This window comes from Drosophila subobscura, chromosome J (assembly GCF_008121235.1).
Source record: "Drosophila subobscura isolate 14011-0131.10 chromosome J, UCBerk_Dsub_1.0, whole genome shotgun sequence".
Lineage (NCBI taxonomy): Eukaryota > Metazoa > Arthropoda > Insecta > Diptera > Drosophilidae > Drosophila > Drosophila subobscura.
Window position 1 is genome coordinate 16,055,902 of NC_048532.1, and position 17,553 is coordinate 16,073,454.

A 17,553-nucleotide genomic window follows, 5' to 3' on the forward strand; every position below is an offset into this window, starting at 1 on the left:
GCCATGCGCTGACTCATCTAATTACATTCAGCATGGTATCTCCCATTTGCACTTTGTTCTAACAATAGAATTTCACCATTTATAATGGAGATGTAAAACTGAAATTTAAATTGCTAAAACCCTTTCCACATGACACTCACACGTACACAACATACCCTGACGTAATCCATCTGCCGGCAGATCTCGCAAGCTGAAATTTCACGCAGACAACACCACAGCGAAAGAGAGAGGCAAAGAGAATGAAATAAAGTTCGCTGCTACCTGCGAACGTATACCCATTATATACCTTTTATCTTCGGCTGTACCTTGGGCAGCATATCTTTTCAGAACATTCAAGAATTTCATATCGAGAACCCCACAGGTAAGCAGCAAACAAACACGCAAACACACACACACACGCACGCACACTAGTATGCGTACTCGTACCTTTATTTACACAGTAATTATCTTTTCTTGCGGTACAAATTCGAAAAATCACTAACCGAAAGCTCCTGGTTGGTGGAGCTTTTGAACAGCCAGGCGGCGAGGGTCATGATTTTGGGAGTTCTGGATAATTAGAATAGGTTATCAAGTGTGACTTTGCAGAGGTCGAGCACGTCTAGACAAATGAACATTCCGGATCGGAATGGATCTGGTTGGAACGAGGCTCTCTGGTTCTGACCTTGCGACGCCTGCTCGTTGGCCGACTGCTAAACTTCATACGTGAGTTGCGCATTTTAATATGCTACAGGTACAACCAGAGAGCCAGCCAGGTTGTAGCGCTTTGACACATAACTGATGTTGAAGGGCCCGCCAAATGTGATAAATAATTCATTGATATAGATACTATATGTATAGTAAACAATAGAATGCTGCAGTGTTTGCTGGGGTTTTTGTTACACTCCACAAGTCGGAAGGTGTTTTGATATTGTACCTCCATGAATAATTGATTTCTCTCACTGAACAATTAAGAGTTTGTCTACCCACCTGGCCAGAGCGATAAGGAGCGCCATCATTGGCGGACATGGACAGCAGGCATCCATTGCTGCCATGAATCACACTGCACACCACCCACATTCACGTTAGCCTCGCGTCCGCCGACACGTCTTAAAATAACAGACTGAAATCGTATGTGGAGCAAAACACATGTTGATAGTATATGGGTCACTACCGATAAGCATTCTATCGCATATTTTACCCAAATCCTTTAGCGTAATTAGGCTCTAATGATAGCAAGCAAAATGGAAATGAAAATGGCACTTGGAAATATATAAAAAAGTAAAGTCTACCAAAAATAGCATAAAAACGTGCCGCTATACATACTTATGTATGTATATCACTCACACTCATGTACGCTACATATGAACGGTACATATGTTAGTGTGGAGCGGGTGTCCAAATCGCAAGAAGAAGAAGACTCAAAGACTCGCACATGGAAGGAAGGCGGCAGCTATAAATACACTATGAATGGTTGGGCAAAGAGAAGACTCTGATGAGGGGGGCTCGTCGCCTGCATTTCCAATGCACTGAGACACACTACTTATCTAAATAATCTTTAATTAGGCAAATATTGAAACACTTACACACGTCTATGTATTTATTGAACTGTTCAGCACATACACACATGTACATATACATATGCATTTATCAATTCCAAGAGTTGCAAAGATGCGCGCAGCAGCGATAGTGTTAGGGCCTGCTTGATGCTGTGCTTGCCCAATGATTACTTTGATCCCACACTCCCGGGAACGGCGGGATGACTGATGTGGTATAGAATACGTACTGGCGAGATAACGCCGAATCTCAATTACGTTGCAACAATCCGAGATTAACACAGAAAATCTACCAAAAGAGCAACTTTTCAGCGGCGAATGGCGCGAGACAGCGGTATAAACTTAGCCCCGAACGACTTGCACAGCGACTAGACGCCACTCTCACACGCACACACACATGCACAGTTACGCAAGGTGCTGGTTAACTGTAATCATCTTGAGAACTCGATTGATTATTTAAACATATGCCAATTCTTTCATATTTTCACTTTTTGCACGCACCGCCAACCAGTGTGACCGCGGATTTATTATCACATATACCGCGTGCGAGGGCCCGCGGATGTATCGATAAAATATACCGCCAGGGCCACGTAAATGTACCAAAATATACCATTGCATCTTCAAAATATACCGTAGTCTTTAATCAGATTCCTCGATTATGATGTTGTTTTTGAAATTACTAGCTTGCAAAGACTTTCACCACTAAAACAATAATTTAATCCAATTGAAGAATCAATTTGGCTTATTATAAATACTCCTTTTTATTGGATTGTATACCTTATGACCTTATATATTACAAATTTCCATTGGATTTTGTCATTCAAGTCACCCCTTCTGGAAGCAAGGGAGCTTTCTCTTCAGTATGTAAATGTATGTAACATGTAGAGGCACATGTATGTTAACTGATGGAAAAGAAATTCTATTGTTTTCCTGAAAATTACACAAAGCGTTGGGCGATAAGGGAACATAAGTATGTGTTATAAGCTCGGAGTGCTTTGGGGGCAGTTCTTCTATCTTTAAAACATAATTGGGGCTAGAATCCGGTCTAGAATCGTCCAACTAATCATCTATGGGCGGTGTTTTCATTGATTTGATTTCTTTTCTTTCATTTCTATATATTTTCTGTAGTTAAATATTAATATTTTATATTTTATATATAGTTAATCATTTATTTTTTATTTGAAGTTTTTATTCTAGCGATCTTGCAGGAAACAGGGGAGCTTTCAAGCTGTGAAATTTGTGTTAAAAAACTAAGGTGGCGACAGAAGGTAAATACGTCACAAAAATTCCAGTGGCTCCAGGTAAATTACACGGCGATTTCATCCTACGTGATGGATTTCTATCGATGAGTATCAAGCAAGCTTCGCTTGAATAATCATATATTCGATTACCACCCTCCGATAATATTATCAGAAACAAACAAAAAGCAGATAAAAATTAACCGGGTAAAAATGAACGAAACTGAGCATTTTACTACTGGTATGTGTGGCTGGCCAACGATGTTGAACACATTTTCGCAATCCTCTCACTTGCAGACTCCACGAAGCCCATCCATCCCGACGATGGCGTGCTGCGGCTGTACTCGATGCGCTTTTGTCCCTATGCACACCGCGTGCATCTCGTGCTGGATGCCAAGAACATACCATATCACAGCATCTACATAAATCTGCAGGCCAAGCCCGACTGGTTTGTCAAGATGAGCAGCACGGCCAAGGTGCCGGCACTAGAATTGGTCAAGGAGAGTGGCAATCCAGTTCTGGTTGAGTCTCTGGTCATTTGCGACTACTTGGATGAGGTGTATCCAGAGGTGCCGCTCTACCCGACAGACCCGTTGAAAAAGGCACAGGACAAGATACTAATTCAGCGTTTTGGGCTGTTCATTGCGGCCATTTACAAGCTGCTGCTTGACGACAATCCCGATCTGGATCTCGCCGAACTGAACGCCGGGCTGGACATCTACGAGAATGAGCTGAAGCAGCGTGGAGACAAATTCTTTGGCGGCGCCAGGCCGGGCATGCTGGACTACATGATTTGGCCCTGGTGCGAGCGTTTTGCTGCTCTAAAACACGACGACGGCACCCAAGTGGAGTTAGATTCACAGCGCTTTGTGACACTAGTGAGTGCCCTCTGCAAATCACTAAAAAGCTCTGTATAAAATGTTTACTTTTTGCAGCTCAAATGGCGCGACTTGATGCTGCAGGATAAGGCCGTGAAAAGTTTCTATCTGGATGGGGAGACACATGCCAAATACATGAGCTCACGTCGAGCTGGCAATGCAAATTACAATATGCTCTAGTGGGTGTTTTCTAAGCTCCATCCCAAAGCAGACCCAACTAAGATTTGCATTTTTATCTCTTTCACAGCCATGCCGCCAAGCGTGCCAGACGAGAGTAACATTTTGATGCCTTTTGTTGTTTTTCTTTTTTTTACTTTGCTGGCAGGAACACGGGGAACTGCATCTCAAAATTGCAGGATTACTAATGCTTAGTACCTTATATTAATGGAATTTTAAATCAAAATATTACAATTCATTTTGAATTGTATTGTTATCGATAAATATATCGGCTCCGCCTGCACTATATAAAAGCGATAGCGCTTCCAAGTCTTTGTCATTCGATAGGCAGCGCAGCCAACAAAAAGTCAGAATTTCACGTTTAAAGAATTTTAACTTGAAAAAAACCTTAAGCATGTCCATACCGAAGAAGCACTTTAAGAAAGGTCAGTTCAAGGATTATGTGAAGGTCATGTCAAGGCTAGACAACAAGCACTTGTGGCTTCCCATTTGAGTGGGAAATTGATTTTCTTATCGTAGTTTTATCTCGCAAAAAAAGTAATACGAGCGGCAGCCACACAAATGCACTGCTTTAGCAGATCGAGTTTAATTGTAGACAGATATTTCCCGCATGACGTCAGTGGCAATAAACGTCCACATCATCAACAGGTACGCCCAAACCGGATATCCCAGAGGATGGCGTCTTGCGGTACTACACGATGCGCTTCTGCCCCTTCTCGCAGCGCGCCCACCTGATGCTGGCCGCCAAGAAGATTCCGCACCACACGGTGTACATTGATTTGAGCGAGAAGCCCGAATGGTACACCGACTACAGTCCGTTGGGCAAGGTGCCAGCCATCCAGCTGCCTCATCTGCCGGGCAAGCCGACGCTGGTGGAGTCCCTGGTGATTGCCGAATATCTGGACGAGGAGTATCCGGGCGAGCGCTTGCTGTTTCCCAAGGATCCGCTGCAAAAGGCCCAGGACAGGATACTCATTGAGCGCCTGTCGCCCGCTGTCAGTGCCATTTATCCGGTGTTCTTCACCACAGACCCGCCCGCGGATGCGCTGAAGAACTTTGAGGTCGCTTTGGATGTGTTCGAGGAGGAGATCAAGAAGCGCGGCACGCCCTACTTTGGTGGCGATAAGATAGGCATTGTGGACTACATGATCTGGCCGTGGTTTGAGCGCTTCCCCGCACTCAAGTACACGCTGGCCGAGCCCTACGAGTTGGACCCGAAACGCTTTGCGAAGCTGTTGAGCTGGCGCCAGCTGATGCAGCAGGATGAGGCTGTCAAGGCGACTGCACTGGATGCCAAGGTGCACGCCAAGTTCATGCGCACACGCCACGAGGGCAAGACAAACTATGACTTGGCATTCGAGCCGTTGTAGAGGACACATCCGGCGGGGGAGTAGATTGTAAAGCAGAGATTAATGAGTTGGATTCTGAATCAGCAATAAATGTAGCCTTCAAATGTCTGTTTATCTTCGAGGGCATCCAACCTGCCACTTGGCCTGTTATCTTCCAACTGCCTGCCGCCGCACGAACTAACCCAAACTCTGATTACACTTTTGCAGGCTCCGCCAAACCGCAGCTGCCCGAGGATGGTGTGTTGCGTGTCTACTCAATGCGCTTCTGTCCCTTTAGCCAGCGCGTACACCTCATCCTGGATGCCAAGGGTTTGCCACATCACAAGATCTACATTGATTTGATAGACAAACCGGAATGGTACAAGGATTACAGTCCCCTGGGCAAGGTGCCGGCGCTGCAGCTGACGAGCGTCGAGAAGCAGCCCACACTCGTGGAATCGCTCATCATTGCGGAGTACCTCGATGAGCAGTATCCCGAGTTGCGTCTCTTTCCCACTGATCCGCTGCAAAAGGCACAGGATAAGATTCTGATTGAACGCTTTGCGCCGGTGGTCAGTGCCGTGTATCCAGTGTTGACCTGCAATCCCAATGCTCCAAAGGATGCACTCACGAACTTTGAGGCAGCTTTAGATGTGTTTGAACAGGAGTTGGCCAGGAGAGGCACGCCGTACTTTGCTGGACAAACAATTGGCATTGTGGACTACATGCTCTGGCCCTGGTTCGAGCGTTTTCCCAGTCTAAAACTGACCACGGAGCAGCAGTATGAGCTGAAGCCAGAGCGCTTTGGTCTGTTGGTAAGCTGTGATTAAAACAAGTAAAGATTTCCCCTCTAATGCTCTCTCCTTACAGCTCAAGTGGCGCGAGTTGGTGTCGCAGAATGAAGCTGTACGGAAGACCGCTTTGGATGCCCAACTACACGCAGACTTTCAGAGCTCCAAGCGTCTGGGCAAGCCGCAGTATGACATCGCTTTTAAGGCTTAAGCTGGACTTCTGCTTTATTGCTAAATTTCAAATATAAACTGGAATCCCCTATCAGGCTTCCTTGACCAGCAGATTGTAGTTGGGTTTGCCGGCGCTGCGTGTGCGCAGGAACTCCGCCTGCACCTCCGCCTCCATGTAGAAGGCCATCACAGCCGGATCACGCTTCATGCGCTCCACCCATTGGGACTGCATGGAAAGAGCAGGATTAGGGACTAAACTGTGTTATGGAGAGTCCAACTCACCAACTGCGGAAAGCGTCGCTCATCGAAATTGTAATCATCGGCACGCTGCAGCTTGAGCAGCTCCAAGCGCTCGCACCATGGCCAAATCATGTAGTCGAGAATGCCCGTTTGTTCGCCACCAAAGAAGTCCGTGCAACGGCGACTCAGCTCCTTCTCGTAGGTATCCAGGCCACACCAGAAGGGCTCCAGATCCCCTCCATCGGATGCCCTAAAGAAGGCGCCAAGGACCGAGTTGAAGCGCTCGATGAGCAGCCGCTCCTGCACCTTCTTCAGTGGATCACGCGGGTAGAGCGGCCGCAGTGGATACTGCTCGTCCAGGTACTCGCAGATGAGCAGCGATTCGGTCAGCACGGGTGGACCCGGTTCGCGTACCAGTTCCAGGGCGGGCACCTTGCCCTGCGGATTCTTGTCGAGCAGCCAGTCTGGTTTCTCTGTGAGATTTATGTAAATGCTGTGGTAGGGAATCTGTTTGGCATCCAGCACCAGATGGACACGCTGCGCGAACGGACAGAAGCGCATGGAGTACAGCCGCAGTATGCCATCCTCGGGCACATTCGGCGTGGCTGAGCCTGCAATTGGGATGCTGACTTTGAGGCTGCAGGAGCACAGAGTTCAAAGCTGTACCCACCTTTACCCAAGTGTCTGCCGTTGCTCATGATGTGTGCTGCTCTGCTGCGGCGTTGCAAGTGATGCAAATCAGCCACCGAGACGACCAATATATAAAGAGCAGCAGCAGCAGCGTCCCTGGTGGGGCGGCTACCATTACCCGCCTGAACTTGGCGGCTGCGTGTCAACCTTTTGCGGCTGACACACATATCAGACAGTGTGGATACAGTGGAGCCTCTCTGTTCTTAGACAACTTTATTCATTGCACATAAAAGTAAATTTATTTGAGATCTAGGCCAGCAGATCGTAGTTGGCGTTGCCCGCTTTGCGTGTCTTCCAGAATTCGATGTGCTGCTCGGGAGTCACGTAGAAGGACTTGACCACATCATCCGCTTTGAGCAGCTCAATCAGCTTGGCAATCTTGGCAAAACGTTTCGCGTCAAAGTTGTAGTCCTTCAGGGCGAACTCAACCAATGGCAGACGCTCCAGCCAGGGCCAAATCATGTAGTCCACGTAGCCAGGCTTGTCGCCACCGAAAAAGGGTGTTCCGCGCTTCGCCAGCTCCTGCTCGAAGATGTCCACAGCCAGCGAGAAGTCATCGATGCCGGTGCTCTGCGTGAAGATCTTATAGAAGGCGCTTGTAACGCCACTGAAGCGCTCCAGCAGGATCTTTTCCTGTGCCTTCTTCAGCGGATCCTTGGGCAGCAGCGGATTCTGTGGATACTTCTCATCCAAATACTCGGCAATGATCAGCGACTCGATGAGCGACGGTTGACCCTTCTCCGCCGAGAGCTGCAGCGCTGGCACCTTCAGCAGCGGACTCACATCCACCAGCCATTCGGGTTTCTCGGTGAGATTTATGTAAACGGTGTGATGCGGCACCTTCTTGGCATTCAGCACCAGATGGGCGCGCTGTGCATACGGACAGAAGCGCATCGAGAACAAACGCAATTGTCCATCGTCGGGCAGCACGGGTTTCGGGGAACCTACAAATAAGCAAAGTCATTAATTGATAATTCCTAAAAGCGGATCATAATATCAATAAATGTTATAGCAAGTCACATAATTGATAAGGTCTTGAATGAGACAAAACATTTTCTGTGCCTCAATCTTATCTATGACGATAAACGTAGTCTGGGGTTTTCCTATATTCTTAGAGCATTGATAGCAAGCTCGGGGAGAATGATACAATAAAATATAGTGAGCTTGCAATATTTGCAATAATTCAGTTCACTCTCACTCGATGTCTATCTATAACATATATAGATTTTATATATATGTATGAACTCTGCAATCTTCAGTTATGGAATATTAATTAATGTTAATAAACCTTGCTCCTTTCTGAGTGCTGAGGAATGTCTGGAATATTCGAAGCTTTAGAGTGTAGAGTAGAAGGTATATGAAAGAGCATTTCCAAACACATAAGGTATCTACATACATATGTATGTATGTATGTACATACATATATAATTTAATCAATAATATTGAATATCATTGGTACATATGTAGCCTGTCTGTCTATAAGCGCCCAACACATTCCAGCTATGAATAACAGGTTTGCTTTCCTTTTCAAGTTTTTTACCGTAAACATAGTGCTAGAGTAGAGTTTTTGCTATATGTAGCTTTAAGAGTATTCAACAGTTAACTACAAATAGAACTGCCAACTCATTGTTTGTGTTCTCTTAATCAGTCGCGACGCTCGTGTAGAAGAGCAATTAGCGGAATTTAAGAATTTAATTGTTTTGTTTTTATGTTGTGATGAAATTAGCTTCTCTCTTACCTTTGGCGTAGTGTTTACCAGTACTCATTATATTTTTGTTTTGCTTTAAAGAGTGAAAAATCAGTGGAAAAAATGCACTTAATGTTTGAATTATTTGCTGTTTAATGTTGAAGGCAACCCAACCGGCTTTGCTGCGACAACTGAAGTAGTTTCTCTTTGCTGTGCGCTCTGTATTTATAAAGCTTTTCCCCTGCGATGAGTGAGCTTTTTTCGTTTGCCTGCTCTTACGAAATCCATGCCCGCCGCAGTTCTGGCTCTTTCGATGGGTCTCGGCTTGTACTCGTAGAACCGATTTCTCATTGTCCTCAGTTTATTAATTTTGCGATTAAAACGCTTTAATGCTACATTCAATCTGCTTCGTTCACATACAACTTCTTTTTTTTTTACTTATTTGATTAATAATCACGCCCGGCTTTTCAATAATATTGTATGCTAACATCATACAATATATATTCATTCATATACTTACATATACATATGTATATATCTTTACAGTTTTACATGGCTTGGGGGTTTAAGTGAACTTTCCAACTACCACTACTACACAGTTACACACAAATACATACATTTAGAGACATTTAGTTGTGTTATTCTCATTTAAAATCGGAACTTAGATCCTATTTACACACAAATTCACGAAAAATTCCATTCCTGTTTTGAAGTCATATCAAAAAATATACAAAAAATACATACAATACGTTAACAAATATTGCTGCTGCATAAAAAATATAACTGTAGTTTAATCGTCATCAGTTATCTGTTATTGGTTTTGGTTTACAAAAATTAAACAAATAAATTAATATAAAATAAGGATTTATTCGATACGTTTCGGTGTGCCCGAAGTCGGATTTGAAAGCCCTTGAAAACGATTTACATTAAGACATTTCTAATGCTCAAATTGAGATTTAAAACTGATTAAAAATTGTTGAAAATAATCCAAGGGAAATGTTAACTTTGCCTCAAAAAATTCTCTAATGTCCTAAACACTTAACAGACAGACAAAATTAAATTTCTAATAATCATTTCATCACATTCAAGAGCTTCCAAAATGTAATCTGCTTTTAAAAAACATTCAAGTTTAAGTTTAAAAATTGTTCGATTGTTGAATCGTTTTCTTTTTATATTTTTTTCGTATCGATTGCGCGTTGTTCTTATGTTTACTTTTACTGGGGGAATAAATTGTTTTGGTTGTTGCTTAAACTAAGTTACAGTACACAAATACATACAATATACGCCTAAAAAAAAGTTCTACTCATTTGAAATTACATACAGTTTCGTTTTTTGCAATTATTTTGATGTACTTTTTGTTGTTTTGCATCGTTGACTGACGATTTCCGATTTCTAAGTTTCGTTAATAGTTTCGTTTTGTTTTTGTTGTTTTCTTTTTTTTGTATTTTGTTTGTTGCTCTATAAAATATGCAAACTTGTTGCATTTTGATCACGGTTCTTGCTGTTTCATTATACATAATATAATCCCTTTTTTGATTACTGGAACGACTTGAATTTATCGAACAAAAATGGTATTTTGGTGAAGGATGTCGCCTGCCTCTGTTGCCTTAGCCATGCGACGAGGACAGGCCCGTGGGTGAGGCTGTAGCAGCTGTGACCGCTGCTGCAACGTTGCTCCTTTTGTTCAGAATCAGGGGCTGCGTTTGGGAGGAGGATGAAGACTGCTGCATTAGCGTCGTTCTTGTGGAGCTGGAATGGAACTTTGGCTGCATTTGGCTGGTGGAAACTGTGGAAGAGCTGCTGCCAGCGTTGCTGCTGCTGCTACTGTTGGACACCTGCTGCTGTTGTTGCTGCTGTTGATGCTGCTGATGGCTGCAAGTGAACAGAGTTCATCATTTGCTTGGATTTTGTGTGGGGCTAGGGTAGGGCAGGGCACTTAGGACACACACCCCTTCTGCTCGCCATCCTTCTTGCTGTTGAACATGGCCAGCTCGATTTCCGTGTGCTGGCTGTTCATATGACGCACCCACTCCGCAGGCGTCTCAAAGGAACTGCAAGGAACAAATGGAAATAAATGAATATCTTCTCTGTCTTTGGGTAACAGATTGTCGCTTACGTGGAGCACAAATCACAGAGCAGCGTGACATGATCATGATCCATGTTATTCTCCTGTTGCTGCAAAGGGAATGGGAATAAGCAGAGCTGCCACTTGGCTGAGCGATCGAGACTCACCGAAACTCTGCGTCGCTTCTTTGGCACATAGGTTTTAAGCGCACGCATCGCTAGATTTGTGTTGCTGGAAGTTGTCGTTGCACTGCCGCTGGCACTGGCCGCCATCAGATTGGTGCCCGTGCCCGGCTCGTTGGCATGTGTGCCCAGGTGACGCACCAGCGTCTTGGTGTCCTCGAACGACTTCTGGCATATCTCGCACACGAGCAGCTGCTTGAAGTTGTTGTAGTCGCGCAGCGTGTGCTCCTCGGACTCCTCGTGCGGCGTGGCACGGTCGCGGTTCAGCTCCAGCTTGACGGCGCTCATCTTGAAGTCCAGCGGCTGCTTGGGCGACAGATGCGAGTGTCCGTCGTGATTGTTGTTGCTGGCATTGGCCGCTGTTGGTGGGTTGTTCGACCAGTCACTGGGCTCCTGCTTGATGCTGAGGAAACTGTGCGGATGTGGCGGTGGCGGTGGTGTGGCAAAGTGCAGCGGTGCCTCGTAGTACTCGTGAGCTGTGGGAATGGAAAAAGAATCAAATCAGTCTTCCAGCACCCAAGACCCACCCGTGCACACTCTTACCTCTCTCGCAGGCACTCTCACGACGCAGCCGTCGCTCGTAGACCAGTCCCACATCCTCACGCTCACAGAGCGCCTGCTCCTCGTACTCTGGCCGACGCAGCGTGGTCTCCGCCGGCTCGGTGGCAGTGCCCACCGTCAGGGGACAGCTGCTGCAGCCCACTTCTGTGCATATGGACATGGCTGGCGGTGGCGCAGCTCCTATGGCTACTGCCACAGCGCCTGCGGTCGTCGACGAAGGCGGCGGCTGTGGCTCCACTTGACTGCTGGCTGCTGCATAGCAGCACTTGTCCTCGGGATCGATGGCCACCTCCTTGTTCACGGATATGCCCAGCTTGCTGCTGCTGGCCACGCTCAGCAGACCCGTGTGTGCGGCCATTTTTGGGGATTTGACAATCACGGGACTGTCCTTTGGCATGACGGAAGCGCCGAGGCCACGGAATTGCTGCTGCTGATGGGAATGATGATGATGATTATGATGCTGTGGCTGTTCCAGGGCATATCTGCCGGCGCCAGTGCTGTTGCTGCTGCTGCTTGGCTTGCTGCTGTAGATGTCGCCCAGCAGCTGTGTGGACATGGGCGGTGGTGGCGGCAGCGTCGAGCGCGAACCATTCGACACATACATGGCGCTCGCTGATGTCTCCCGCTGATGCAGATGTCCGCCATGTGGGTGATGGTGCGAGGATGTGACTGTGGTGCTGCTGCTGTTGGAAGCGCTGGAGCGGCAGAGGCCGCGAATCTTGAGAATCTCGCCGCCCCGCAGCACCTCGTTGAGGATGTCATTGGAGACGGTGGCCTCGCCGCTGTACATGTACTGCACCAGGATTTGTATGGCCCGATGGCTCAGATCGGGCGGAAGCACAACGTATATGACGCCGTTGGGCGAGGTAATCGGCGCCGTCTCGAACATCGTCGCAAAGAACTGACTGCAGGAGCTCAGTATAAACTTGTGCGCCGAGATGCCCACCGTCGGTATGTCCGAGTTGATGCTGCTGCTCGTGTAGCTACTATAGAGCACCACATCGGCAAACTTTTCATTCCTGCAGCGACACCAAATGAACATTTAATGCAGTTAGAGTAAATGTAATTCAATTTACTCACTTGTACAGCGTGGCAATGGAAGTGTTCAAGTAGGAGAGATGCGAGTCCCACTTGAGGTGATAGTTTTCGGCGGCCATCTCGAGGCCGAAAGCGCCTCGCACGCCACGCACTGCAATCAATACGAGAAAATCAATAAATTGCGGCAGACTGGGGGCCAGAAAGTTTTCAAACATCTTTTTCACCTCGCCACAACCCCACCGACACATGTGGTGCGAAAGCAGCCCTGTCCAACAGTCATATCGATTAAGCTATCGAGTGTGCCATCGGGCTTGCAGTTGGGGCCCACTGTCATCGCTAATTGTTTTGCTTATTTACAAAATTACAAGAAAAATAGAAAAAACAAAACAAATAGCAGCGACAATGGCCGACGACTTTGACTCGCGCCTAATTAGGTTGATACGCGGCAACCCCAAGCTCTTTGAGCGAGAAATCCGCAGCACACCATACGCAGTGAAGAGAAAGGACAAGGAGGAGCTGTGGCGCACCATTGCGACATCCCTGCAAACGGATGGTAACTATGCACAATCTCGACTAGCTATCAGTACTTAGATCCCCGTTCCCCTGTAGTCAAAACATGCACAACCCGTTGGGAGCACCTTAAATCGAAACTGCACCAGGAGTTGGCCAAAGAGGCGCAGGGTGTGGGCTCCACCTGGAGCCTGCTGCCCAAAATGCGTTTCTTGAAGCCGGTTGGGGTGGCTGTACGCAGTCCCCACCCCTCGGATGCGCTTATTGAGGAGGTGCACGACGAAGAGGACACGCTGCAAGAGGCGATGGATGAGCAGTGCACAGGAGGGGCTGTGGCAAGTGTTAGTGCCCAAGTACCCACATCCCCAACCCCCGCTTTAACACCCGCCGATACCTTGAAACGCGTCGGGGTCCTGCTAGAAGGGTTGGGCGAGGAAGATTGCGTTAAGGCGGGAAAAAGAATCATTGCGTATTTATGCAAATGCAATCTGCGCGCTTTAGAGTGTAAACCCATTGATGATTTAGTTATTTAATTAGGAAAGGAAAATCCTCAACGAACTGATTAGCTTTAGATTTTGATTTTGTATTTAACCTCTGCTCTGCGTTGGGTGGGTGCTGGGGGCACACACAAAAATCGAATTCAACCACGCCAAAAACTCCACTCCCACTACTATGACGCAGTTCAGTTTTGTGGAGCTGGTCAAAGAGTGCGCGCGCAAGCAATAACATGTCCAATGGTCCCCCCAATGTCTGGATCAGTGCACGGCGGGTGGAGGGGACAGTAGGGGGTATGCGCGACGACGCCAAAATAAGCATTTAGTTTATTAATTTGATGACTTCGCGAGCGCAGACCATGCGATATTAGCGAAAACAAAAAAAAACCAAAACGAACGAAGGCGCGTCGTCGTCCTAGTCCTCGTGCACCCTTAAACTACACTACCGTGTGTGCCCTCACCTTTGCCCCTCCCACACCCCTCCACGCACCTTCGACAAAGGCCACCACTACTACTACTACATGAAACTACTCCTCTCCCTTATGGCAGCCAGGGCACCGACGCCGCCCGCCATCGCCATCTCCTCCACCTCCCCTCGCACATTCGGTATTAACACCAAATTATCGATTGATTTCAGTCACAAGCACAAACAAAAATCGATAAGCTGCCACTCAAAATCCACAAATTGTACAGTTAAGTTTTATGTTAATTTACAACCATTAGCCTTTGGCTTGCAATTGATTGTGTTAGCTTTACGTTTAGTTTAAATGTTCAAATAAATGCGACTTTTAAAAATCGCGCCTAAAATGCTTCAGGGAATATTTTAACCAAACCAAAAATTCACCTTGGCTTTCCTTTGCTTTTTTTGTAGCTGTTGTTGTTGTGTGATGCACTTGTAACGGTTGAATTGAACTTTATTTTTTGTAATTTTAAATTGTAATATTTTGCATTGAAAGCATTTGTTTAAACTACACACAGAGACGTGCGACGGTTGTGCGACAGGGGGGGAAACACTGCGCCGCGTCCAAAGCTTTCGCTTCGCCTGAGAGCTTACGAATAAATGCAGCAAACGAACGAATGTCCTGGTCCTGCTTGTTTGTGAGTACAGTTAATGAAAGGTAAGGCACACCACCCATGTCGGAATGAGTGAAAGAGCACAAAGAGCGGGCCTTAACTTGTACTGAATATACCTTGTGCCTGGGCGCCAGAGAGAGCGCGAATAGCGAGCAACATCAGGAGAGAGAGAGAGAGAGAGTTAACGGAAACGAACTTACTTACCCCCTCTCTCACGTGCGCATTGTTATTGTTGTGGCTTGTGGTGGCTTTTGAAGTTACTTACATACAAATAACGGGAGCATCGGGCAACGCGCGTAAAATTGATTTCCCTGAGTATATTGATTTCTGTTTGCGTACCTTACAGCCCCGCCACCACCTCTACCGCCTCCTCTGCTACCACCTCCTTCTCTGGCTCCACCACAGTCTCCTCCTCAATTGGAGTTTCTGTTGGGGTTGCGGTGGGTTCCTCATCCTCCTTCTTAGTCATCGCCTCCTGCTCCAGCTGCATTTGTGTGGCCGTTGAGGTGTCCTGCTTGAACAGCTCGCGCAGCAGCATGGTGGCATAGGCAGCTGTGGGCAATGAGAACTCCAGAACGAGAGCCAAGTACTTGGCCTCCTCCTCGGAGGGTTCAGGCGTGATGGGAATGCCCTTCATCAGCTCAAAGTCCGAGGCTATCAGGGTGTCTTCGGGCATGTTGTAGCGCCTGAAACTCCACTTCAAGTCGTTCGGCTGAATGATCATCTTGCGGTAGGCACCCGCCAAGGCGTACGTCTTCTCCTTGTGCTTCAGCAGCTCCGAGGAGAGGCCCACCTCGGCCATCATCTCCTCGTACCATGCACCGCACTCGTTGGCGGGATATGTGATGTCATGGCCGGGCAGGGGCAGGACCACATCGGAGAGCTTATACTTGCCGCTGGCAATGTCCTCCTCGCTCAGTGGTCGCACTTTGCGCTTGAACACCGATTCCTCTTCCAGGGCAATGGCATCGACATCCTCTTCGACACCGTCTGCGAGATCTTCATCAGTCTCTTCCGCAGCTTCAGTCTCTGCTGGTTCAACTGGGTTATCCTCCTCCATGGGCTCCGACTGCTCCACATACACCAAGTCGCCGGGTATAAGCTTTAGGCCGAACTCCTTGATTCTACGCGAGGCGATGCGGTTGAAGATCAGGCTCTGATACGCATGCGGATACAGCATCAGCATGTTGCGCGGTATCTGCCGCAAGGCTGAGGAGTAATCCGTCTCCCCAAATCTGGCCAGGCCATCCAGCAGCTTCTTCTCGATGAACTTGTCGCCATAGAACTTGGCAGCCGCTGCCACAGAGTCACGTTTCTCCCACCATTCCGCTCGTATGGCACGCATGAACTCCATGTCCGTGTCGCGGGGCTTCAGGATCAGCTCGCAGGCCAATTTGTAGTCGCGCTTCAGCAGCGCCACTCCCACCTCATAGGTTGGGACACTGGCACTATTGCCAAACCGCTGCAGCCCGTAGTAGTTGATGAAGCCGCGCTCCTTGAGCGACTCCAGCGAAGCCTCGATATCCGCCTGCCGCTCCTTGGCAATGTGACGCAAGGCGATGCGGAAACGATTGCCCTGCAGATCACCCAGCCTAAGGGTCGTCGATCTAAAGTTAAAGTTGCCGAAGAAGACATTTCTGATGGCTCGTGCTGCCTTGATTATGCTGTCCGGCGAGCGGCGCTTAATAGAGAAATTTTGAGTGGTCTTGGCACGCTTGTCCTTGGTGCCACAGTAGTTGACCTGCGAGGGTCGCAAGCTATGAAAAAATCAAGCAACAAAATTAGATATTTAATTATGGGGTAATCGCGTGGAGGACCTACTTGAGGCGCGAGGCTAGCGTGGAGGCCACCTCTCCGGTATCTATATTCGTTTTGTGCACCAAAAAGGTGACATATTCGCCAGGAAAGTTCCACCGATTGTCGCCTGTTCAAATGGGAACTCAGTAAAAAAGATTCTTCAGTAATTGCCTTGCACCTACCTCGTCCATGCTTTGGTTTCATTATGCGAATGGTTTTCTTTTCCTCCACTGGCAGAACTACGGGTTCCTCCTCCTCTTTTACCTGTTGCTCCTCCTGCGGCTTCTCCTTAGCCTGCGGCTGCCCCATTGTTGTGGATACGAGCTTGCCCGTGTACAGTTGCTTCACCAGTTGATGAATTTTCGTGCGGTTGTCCTTGTCCAGGCTGCTCACATCGATCTCTACCTTCTGCTCAGTCTTTGGATCGAATTTAGCCTCTGCCAGGCTGGCTATATCCTTCCAGACTTCTGGGCCAATCACCTCCTCCAGCTCCTTGCGCCACTCAACTAACTTCTCAGGGTCCACAACTGCCAGTGAAATAAACAGAAGAATTTATAAGAATATAATCAATGGCACTGCCAATCTACTTACCCTCCACAGCTGCCTTGGGCACGGTAGAATCATTCAGCTCCAGCACGTGTCCCTCGGTGTCAATTTCGTTGACATGGAAGTCGGAGAAGCGGGACTTCAAAATGCCCGTAAATCCAGGTGCATCTGCATTGGTGAACTCCGTTATGCCCACCTGGTTCTCGAGCAGTGTGGACTTTTGCTGTGGCGCTGATCTGAAAACGAATCGAAGTCGAAGCCGGTTACATGGACACCGCAAAATTCCATTAATTTTCCCACCTGTTGCGTGGGTTTCCATTGTGCTGAGGACGGTCCTTCTTCTGGCCACGCCAATTGCTCTTATTATAAGGTCTAGACTGATGGTTTCTGCGTCCCCTGCCCCGTTCTTTGCCCATTTTGAAGTTAGTAAATTGAATTTCTATCAGAATTTTCAAAGCAGCCACCACACACGTTGTCCACCAGGTTGACTATCGATGAACCAAAACATATGACTCAAATATATCGAATATAGCGAACATCGATGTGCTGCCACA

General features: G+C 47.4%; 8 protein-coding genes across 16 annotated transcripts in view; 3 read left to right on the top strand and 5 right to left on the bottom strand.

Moving 5' to 3' along the window:
- The window catches only part of LOC117895137 (zinc transporter foi), a 39,952-nt gene that overhangs the window by 19,015 nt on the left and 3,384 nt on the right, over positions 1–17,553 (bottom strand). For 2 of the 3 annotated variants that reach the window (XM_034802560.1, XM_034802558.1), the window contains exon 1: positions 1,563–2,052. The exons of the other annotated variant lie outside the window; for it this stretch is intronic. The gene's annotated coding sequence lies outside the window, so the exon portion shown is untranslated. Of the gene's footprint in view, positions 1–1,562; positions 2,053–17,553 lie in introns of those variants that run through there. 3 annotated transcript variants of the gene reach the window in all.
- On the top strand, positions 453–14,377 carry LOC117895149. 2 transcript variants are annotated; one of them, XM_034802583.1, is made up of 3 exons: positions 453–458; positions 12,973–13,131; positions 13,188–14,377. In XM_034802583.1, exons 2-3 carry the CDS (start codon positions 12,981–12,983, stop codon positions 13,619–13,621), a joined length of 585 nt encoding a protein of 194 aa, XP_034658474.1. In that variant the 5' UTR covers positions 453–458; positions 12,973–12,980; the 3' UTR covers positions 13,622–14,377. The 2 variants fall into 2 exon arrangements, with proteins under 2 accessions (XP_034658474.1, XP_034658473.1); XM_034802582.1 differs by lacking the exon at positions 453–458 and having other exon boundaries at positions 12,931–13,131.
- Positions 2,881–4,075, top strand: LOC117895145 (pyrimidodiazepine synthase). 3 transcript variants are annotated; one of them, XM_034802576.1, is made up of 5 exons: positions 2,881–3,011; positions 3,068–3,648; positions 3,706–3,827; positions 3,896–3,927; positions 3,961–4,075. In XM_034802576.1, exons 1-4 carry the CDS (start codon positions 2,984–2,986, stop codon positions 3,924–3,926), a joined length of 762 nt encoding a protein of 253 aa, XP_034658467.1. In that variant the 5' UTR covers positions 2,881–2,983; the 3' UTR covers position 3,927; positions 3,961–4,075. The 3 variants fall into 3 exon arrangements, with proteins under 3 accessions (XP_034658467.1, XP_034658468.1, XP_034658465.1); XM_034802574.1 differs by having other exon boundaries at positions 2,882–3,011; positions 3,896–4,075; XM_034802577.1 differs by lacking the exons at positions 3,896–3,927; positions 3,961–4,075 and having other exon boundaries at positions 3,706–3,828.
- LOC117895146 (pyrimidodiazepine synthase) lies at positions 4,107–6,198 on the top strand. 2 transcript variants are annotated; one of them, XM_034802579.1, is made up of 3 exons: positions 4,117–4,250; positions 5,382–5,968; positions 6,024–6,198. In XM_034802579.1, exons 1-3 carry the CDS (start codon positions 4,220–4,222, stop codon positions 6,153–6,155), a joined length of 750 nt encoding a protein of 249 aa, XP_034658470.1. In that variant the 5' UTR covers positions 4,117–4,219; the 3' UTR covers positions 6,156–6,198. The 2 variants fall into 2 exon arrangements, with proteins under 2 accessions (XP_034658469.1, XP_034658470.1); XM_034802578.1 differs by lacking the exons at positions 5,382–5,968; positions 6,024–6,198 and adding an exon at positions 4,474–5,278 and having other exon boundaries at positions 4,107–4,250.
- On the bottom strand, positions 6,174–13,685 carry LOC117895143 (pyrimidodiazepine synthase). 2 transcript variants are annotated; one of them, XM_034802570.1, is made up of 4 exons: positions 13,681–13,685; positions 7,026–7,069; positions 6,398–6,966; positions 6,174–6,341 (listed from the first exon to the last, which is right to left on the bottom strand). In XM_034802570.1, the coding sequence occupies exons 2-4, from the start codon at positions 7,051–7,053 to the stop codon at positions 6,207–6,209; spliced, it is 732 nt and encodes a 243-aa protein (XP_034658461.1). In that variant the 5' UTR covers positions 7,054–7,069; positions 13,681–13,685; the 3' UTR covers positions 6,174–6,206. The 2 variants fall into 2 exon arrangements, with proteins under 2 accessions (XP_034658461.1, XP_034658460.1); XM_034802569.1 differs by lacking the exon at positions 13,681–13,685 and having other exon boundaries at positions 7,026–7,233.
- LOC117895147 (pyrimidodiazepine synthase) lies at positions 7,240–8,936 on the bottom strand. Its single transcript, XM_034802580.1, has 2 exons — positions 8,784–8,936; positions 7,240–7,989 (listed from the first exon to the last, which is right to left on the bottom strand). Exons 1-2 carry the CDS (start codon positions 8,809–8,811, stop codon positions 7,295–7,297), a joined length of 723 nt encoding a protein of 240 aa, XP_034658471.1. The 5' UTR covers positions 8,812–8,936; the 3' UTR covers positions 7,240–7,294.
- LOC117895139 (modifier of mdg4) lies at positions 10,087–14,489 on the bottom strand. 2 transcript variants are annotated; one of them, XM_034802563.1, is made up of 7 exons: positions 14,427–14,489; positions 12,621–12,729; positions 11,523–12,559; positions 10,965–11,455; positions 10,849–10,907; positions 10,682–10,783; positions 10,091–10,604 (listed from the first exon to the last, which is right to left on the bottom strand). In XM_034802563.1, exons 2-7 carry the CDS (start codon positions 12,695–12,697, stop codon positions 10,340–10,342), a joined length of 2,031 nt encoding a protein of 676 aa, XP_034658454.1. In that variant the 5' UTR covers positions 12,698–12,729; positions 14,427–14,489; the 3' UTR covers positions 10,091–10,339. The 2 variants fall into 2 exon arrangements, with proteins under 2 accessions (XP_034658453.1, XP_034658454.1); XM_034802562.1 differs by lacking the exon at positions 14,427–14,489 and having other exon boundaries at positions 10,087–10,604; positions 10,849–10,901; positions 12,621–12,787.
- LOC117895136 (pseudouridylate synthase 7 homolog) lies at positions 14,504–17,489 on the bottom strand. Its single transcript, XM_034802556.1, has 5 exons — positions 17,300–17,489; positions 17,045–17,235; positions 16,636–16,980; positions 16,478–16,580; positions 14,504–16,413 (listed from the first exon to the last, which is right to left on the bottom strand). The coding sequence occupies exons 1-5, from the start codon at positions 17,413–17,415 to the stop codon at positions 14,997–14,999; spliced, it is 2,172 nt and encodes a 723-aa protein (XP_034658447.1). The 5' UTR covers positions 17,416–17,489; the 3' UTR covers positions 14,504–14,996.

Coding starts and splice junctions, on each gene's coding strand:
- LOC117895145 (XM_034802576.1), top strand. CDS start 2,984: ATGAACGAAACTGAGCATTTTACTACTG. Junction 3,012..3,067: donor AACTGAGCATTTTACTACTG/GTATGTGTGGCT, acceptor TCTCACTTGCAG/ACTCCACGAAGCCCATCCAT. Junction 3,828..3,895: donor GCAAATTACAATATGCTCTA/GTGGGTGTTTTC, acceptor TCTCTTTCACAG/CCATGCCGCCAAGCGTGCCA.
- LOC117895146 (XM_034802578.1), top strand. CDS start 4,220: ATGTCCATACCGAAGAAGCACTTTAAGAAAG. Junction 4,251..4,473: donor GAAGAAGCACTTTAAGAAAG/GTCAGTTCAAGG, acceptor CATCATCAACAG/GTACGCCCAAACCGGATATC.
- LOC117895143 (XM_034802569.1), bottom strand. CDS start 7,212: ATGTGTGTCAGCCGCAAAAGGTTGACACGCAGCCGCCAAGTTCAGGCG. Junction 6,967..7,025: donor CGGCAGACACTTGGGTAAAG/GTGGGTACAGCT, acceptor TCCCAATTGCAG/GCTCAGCCACGCCGAATGTG. Junction 6,342..6,397: donor AGCGACGCTTTCCGCAGTTG/GTGAGTTGGACT, acceptor CTTTCCATGCAG/TCCCAATGGGTGGAGCGCAT.
- LOC117895147 (XM_034802580.1), bottom strand. CDS start 8,811: ATGAGTACTGGTAAACACTACGCCAAAG. Junction 7,990..8,783: donor TGGTAAACACTACGCCAAAG/GTAAGAGAGAAG, acceptor GCTTATTTGTAG/GTTCCCCGAAACCCGTGCTG.
- LOC117895139 (XM_034802563.1), bottom strand. CDS start 12,697: ATGGCCGCCGAAAACTATCACCTCAAGTGGGACTCGCATCTCTCCTAC. Junction 12,560..12,620: donor TCCATTGCCACGCTGTACAA/GTGAGTAAATTG, acceptor GTGTCGCTGCAG/GAATGAAAAGTTTGCCGATG. Junction 11,456..11,522: donor TGAGAGTGCCTGCGAGAGAG/GTAAGAGTGTGC, acceptor CCATTCCCACAG/CTCACGAGTACTACGAGGCA.
- LOC117895149 (XM_034802583.1), top strand. CDS start 12,981: ATGGCCGACGACTTTGACTCGCGCCTAATTAGGTTGATACGCGGCAAC. Junction 13,132..13,187: donor GACATCCCTGCAAACGGATG/GTAACTATGCAC, acceptor GTTCCCCTGTAG/TCAAAACATGCACAACCCGT.
- LOC117895136 (XM_034802556.1), bottom strand. CDS start 17,415: ATGGGCAAAGAACGGGGCAGGGGACGCAGAAACCATCAGTCTAGACCT. Junction 16,981..17,044: donor GCCCAAGGCAGCTGTGGAGG/GTAAGTAGATTG, acceptor TTTCACTGGCAG/TTGTGGACCCTGAGAAGTTA. Junction 16,414..16,477: donor ACGCTAGCCTCGCGCCTCAA/GTAGGTCCTCCA, acceptor ATTTTTTCATAG/CTTGCGACCCTCGCAGGTCA.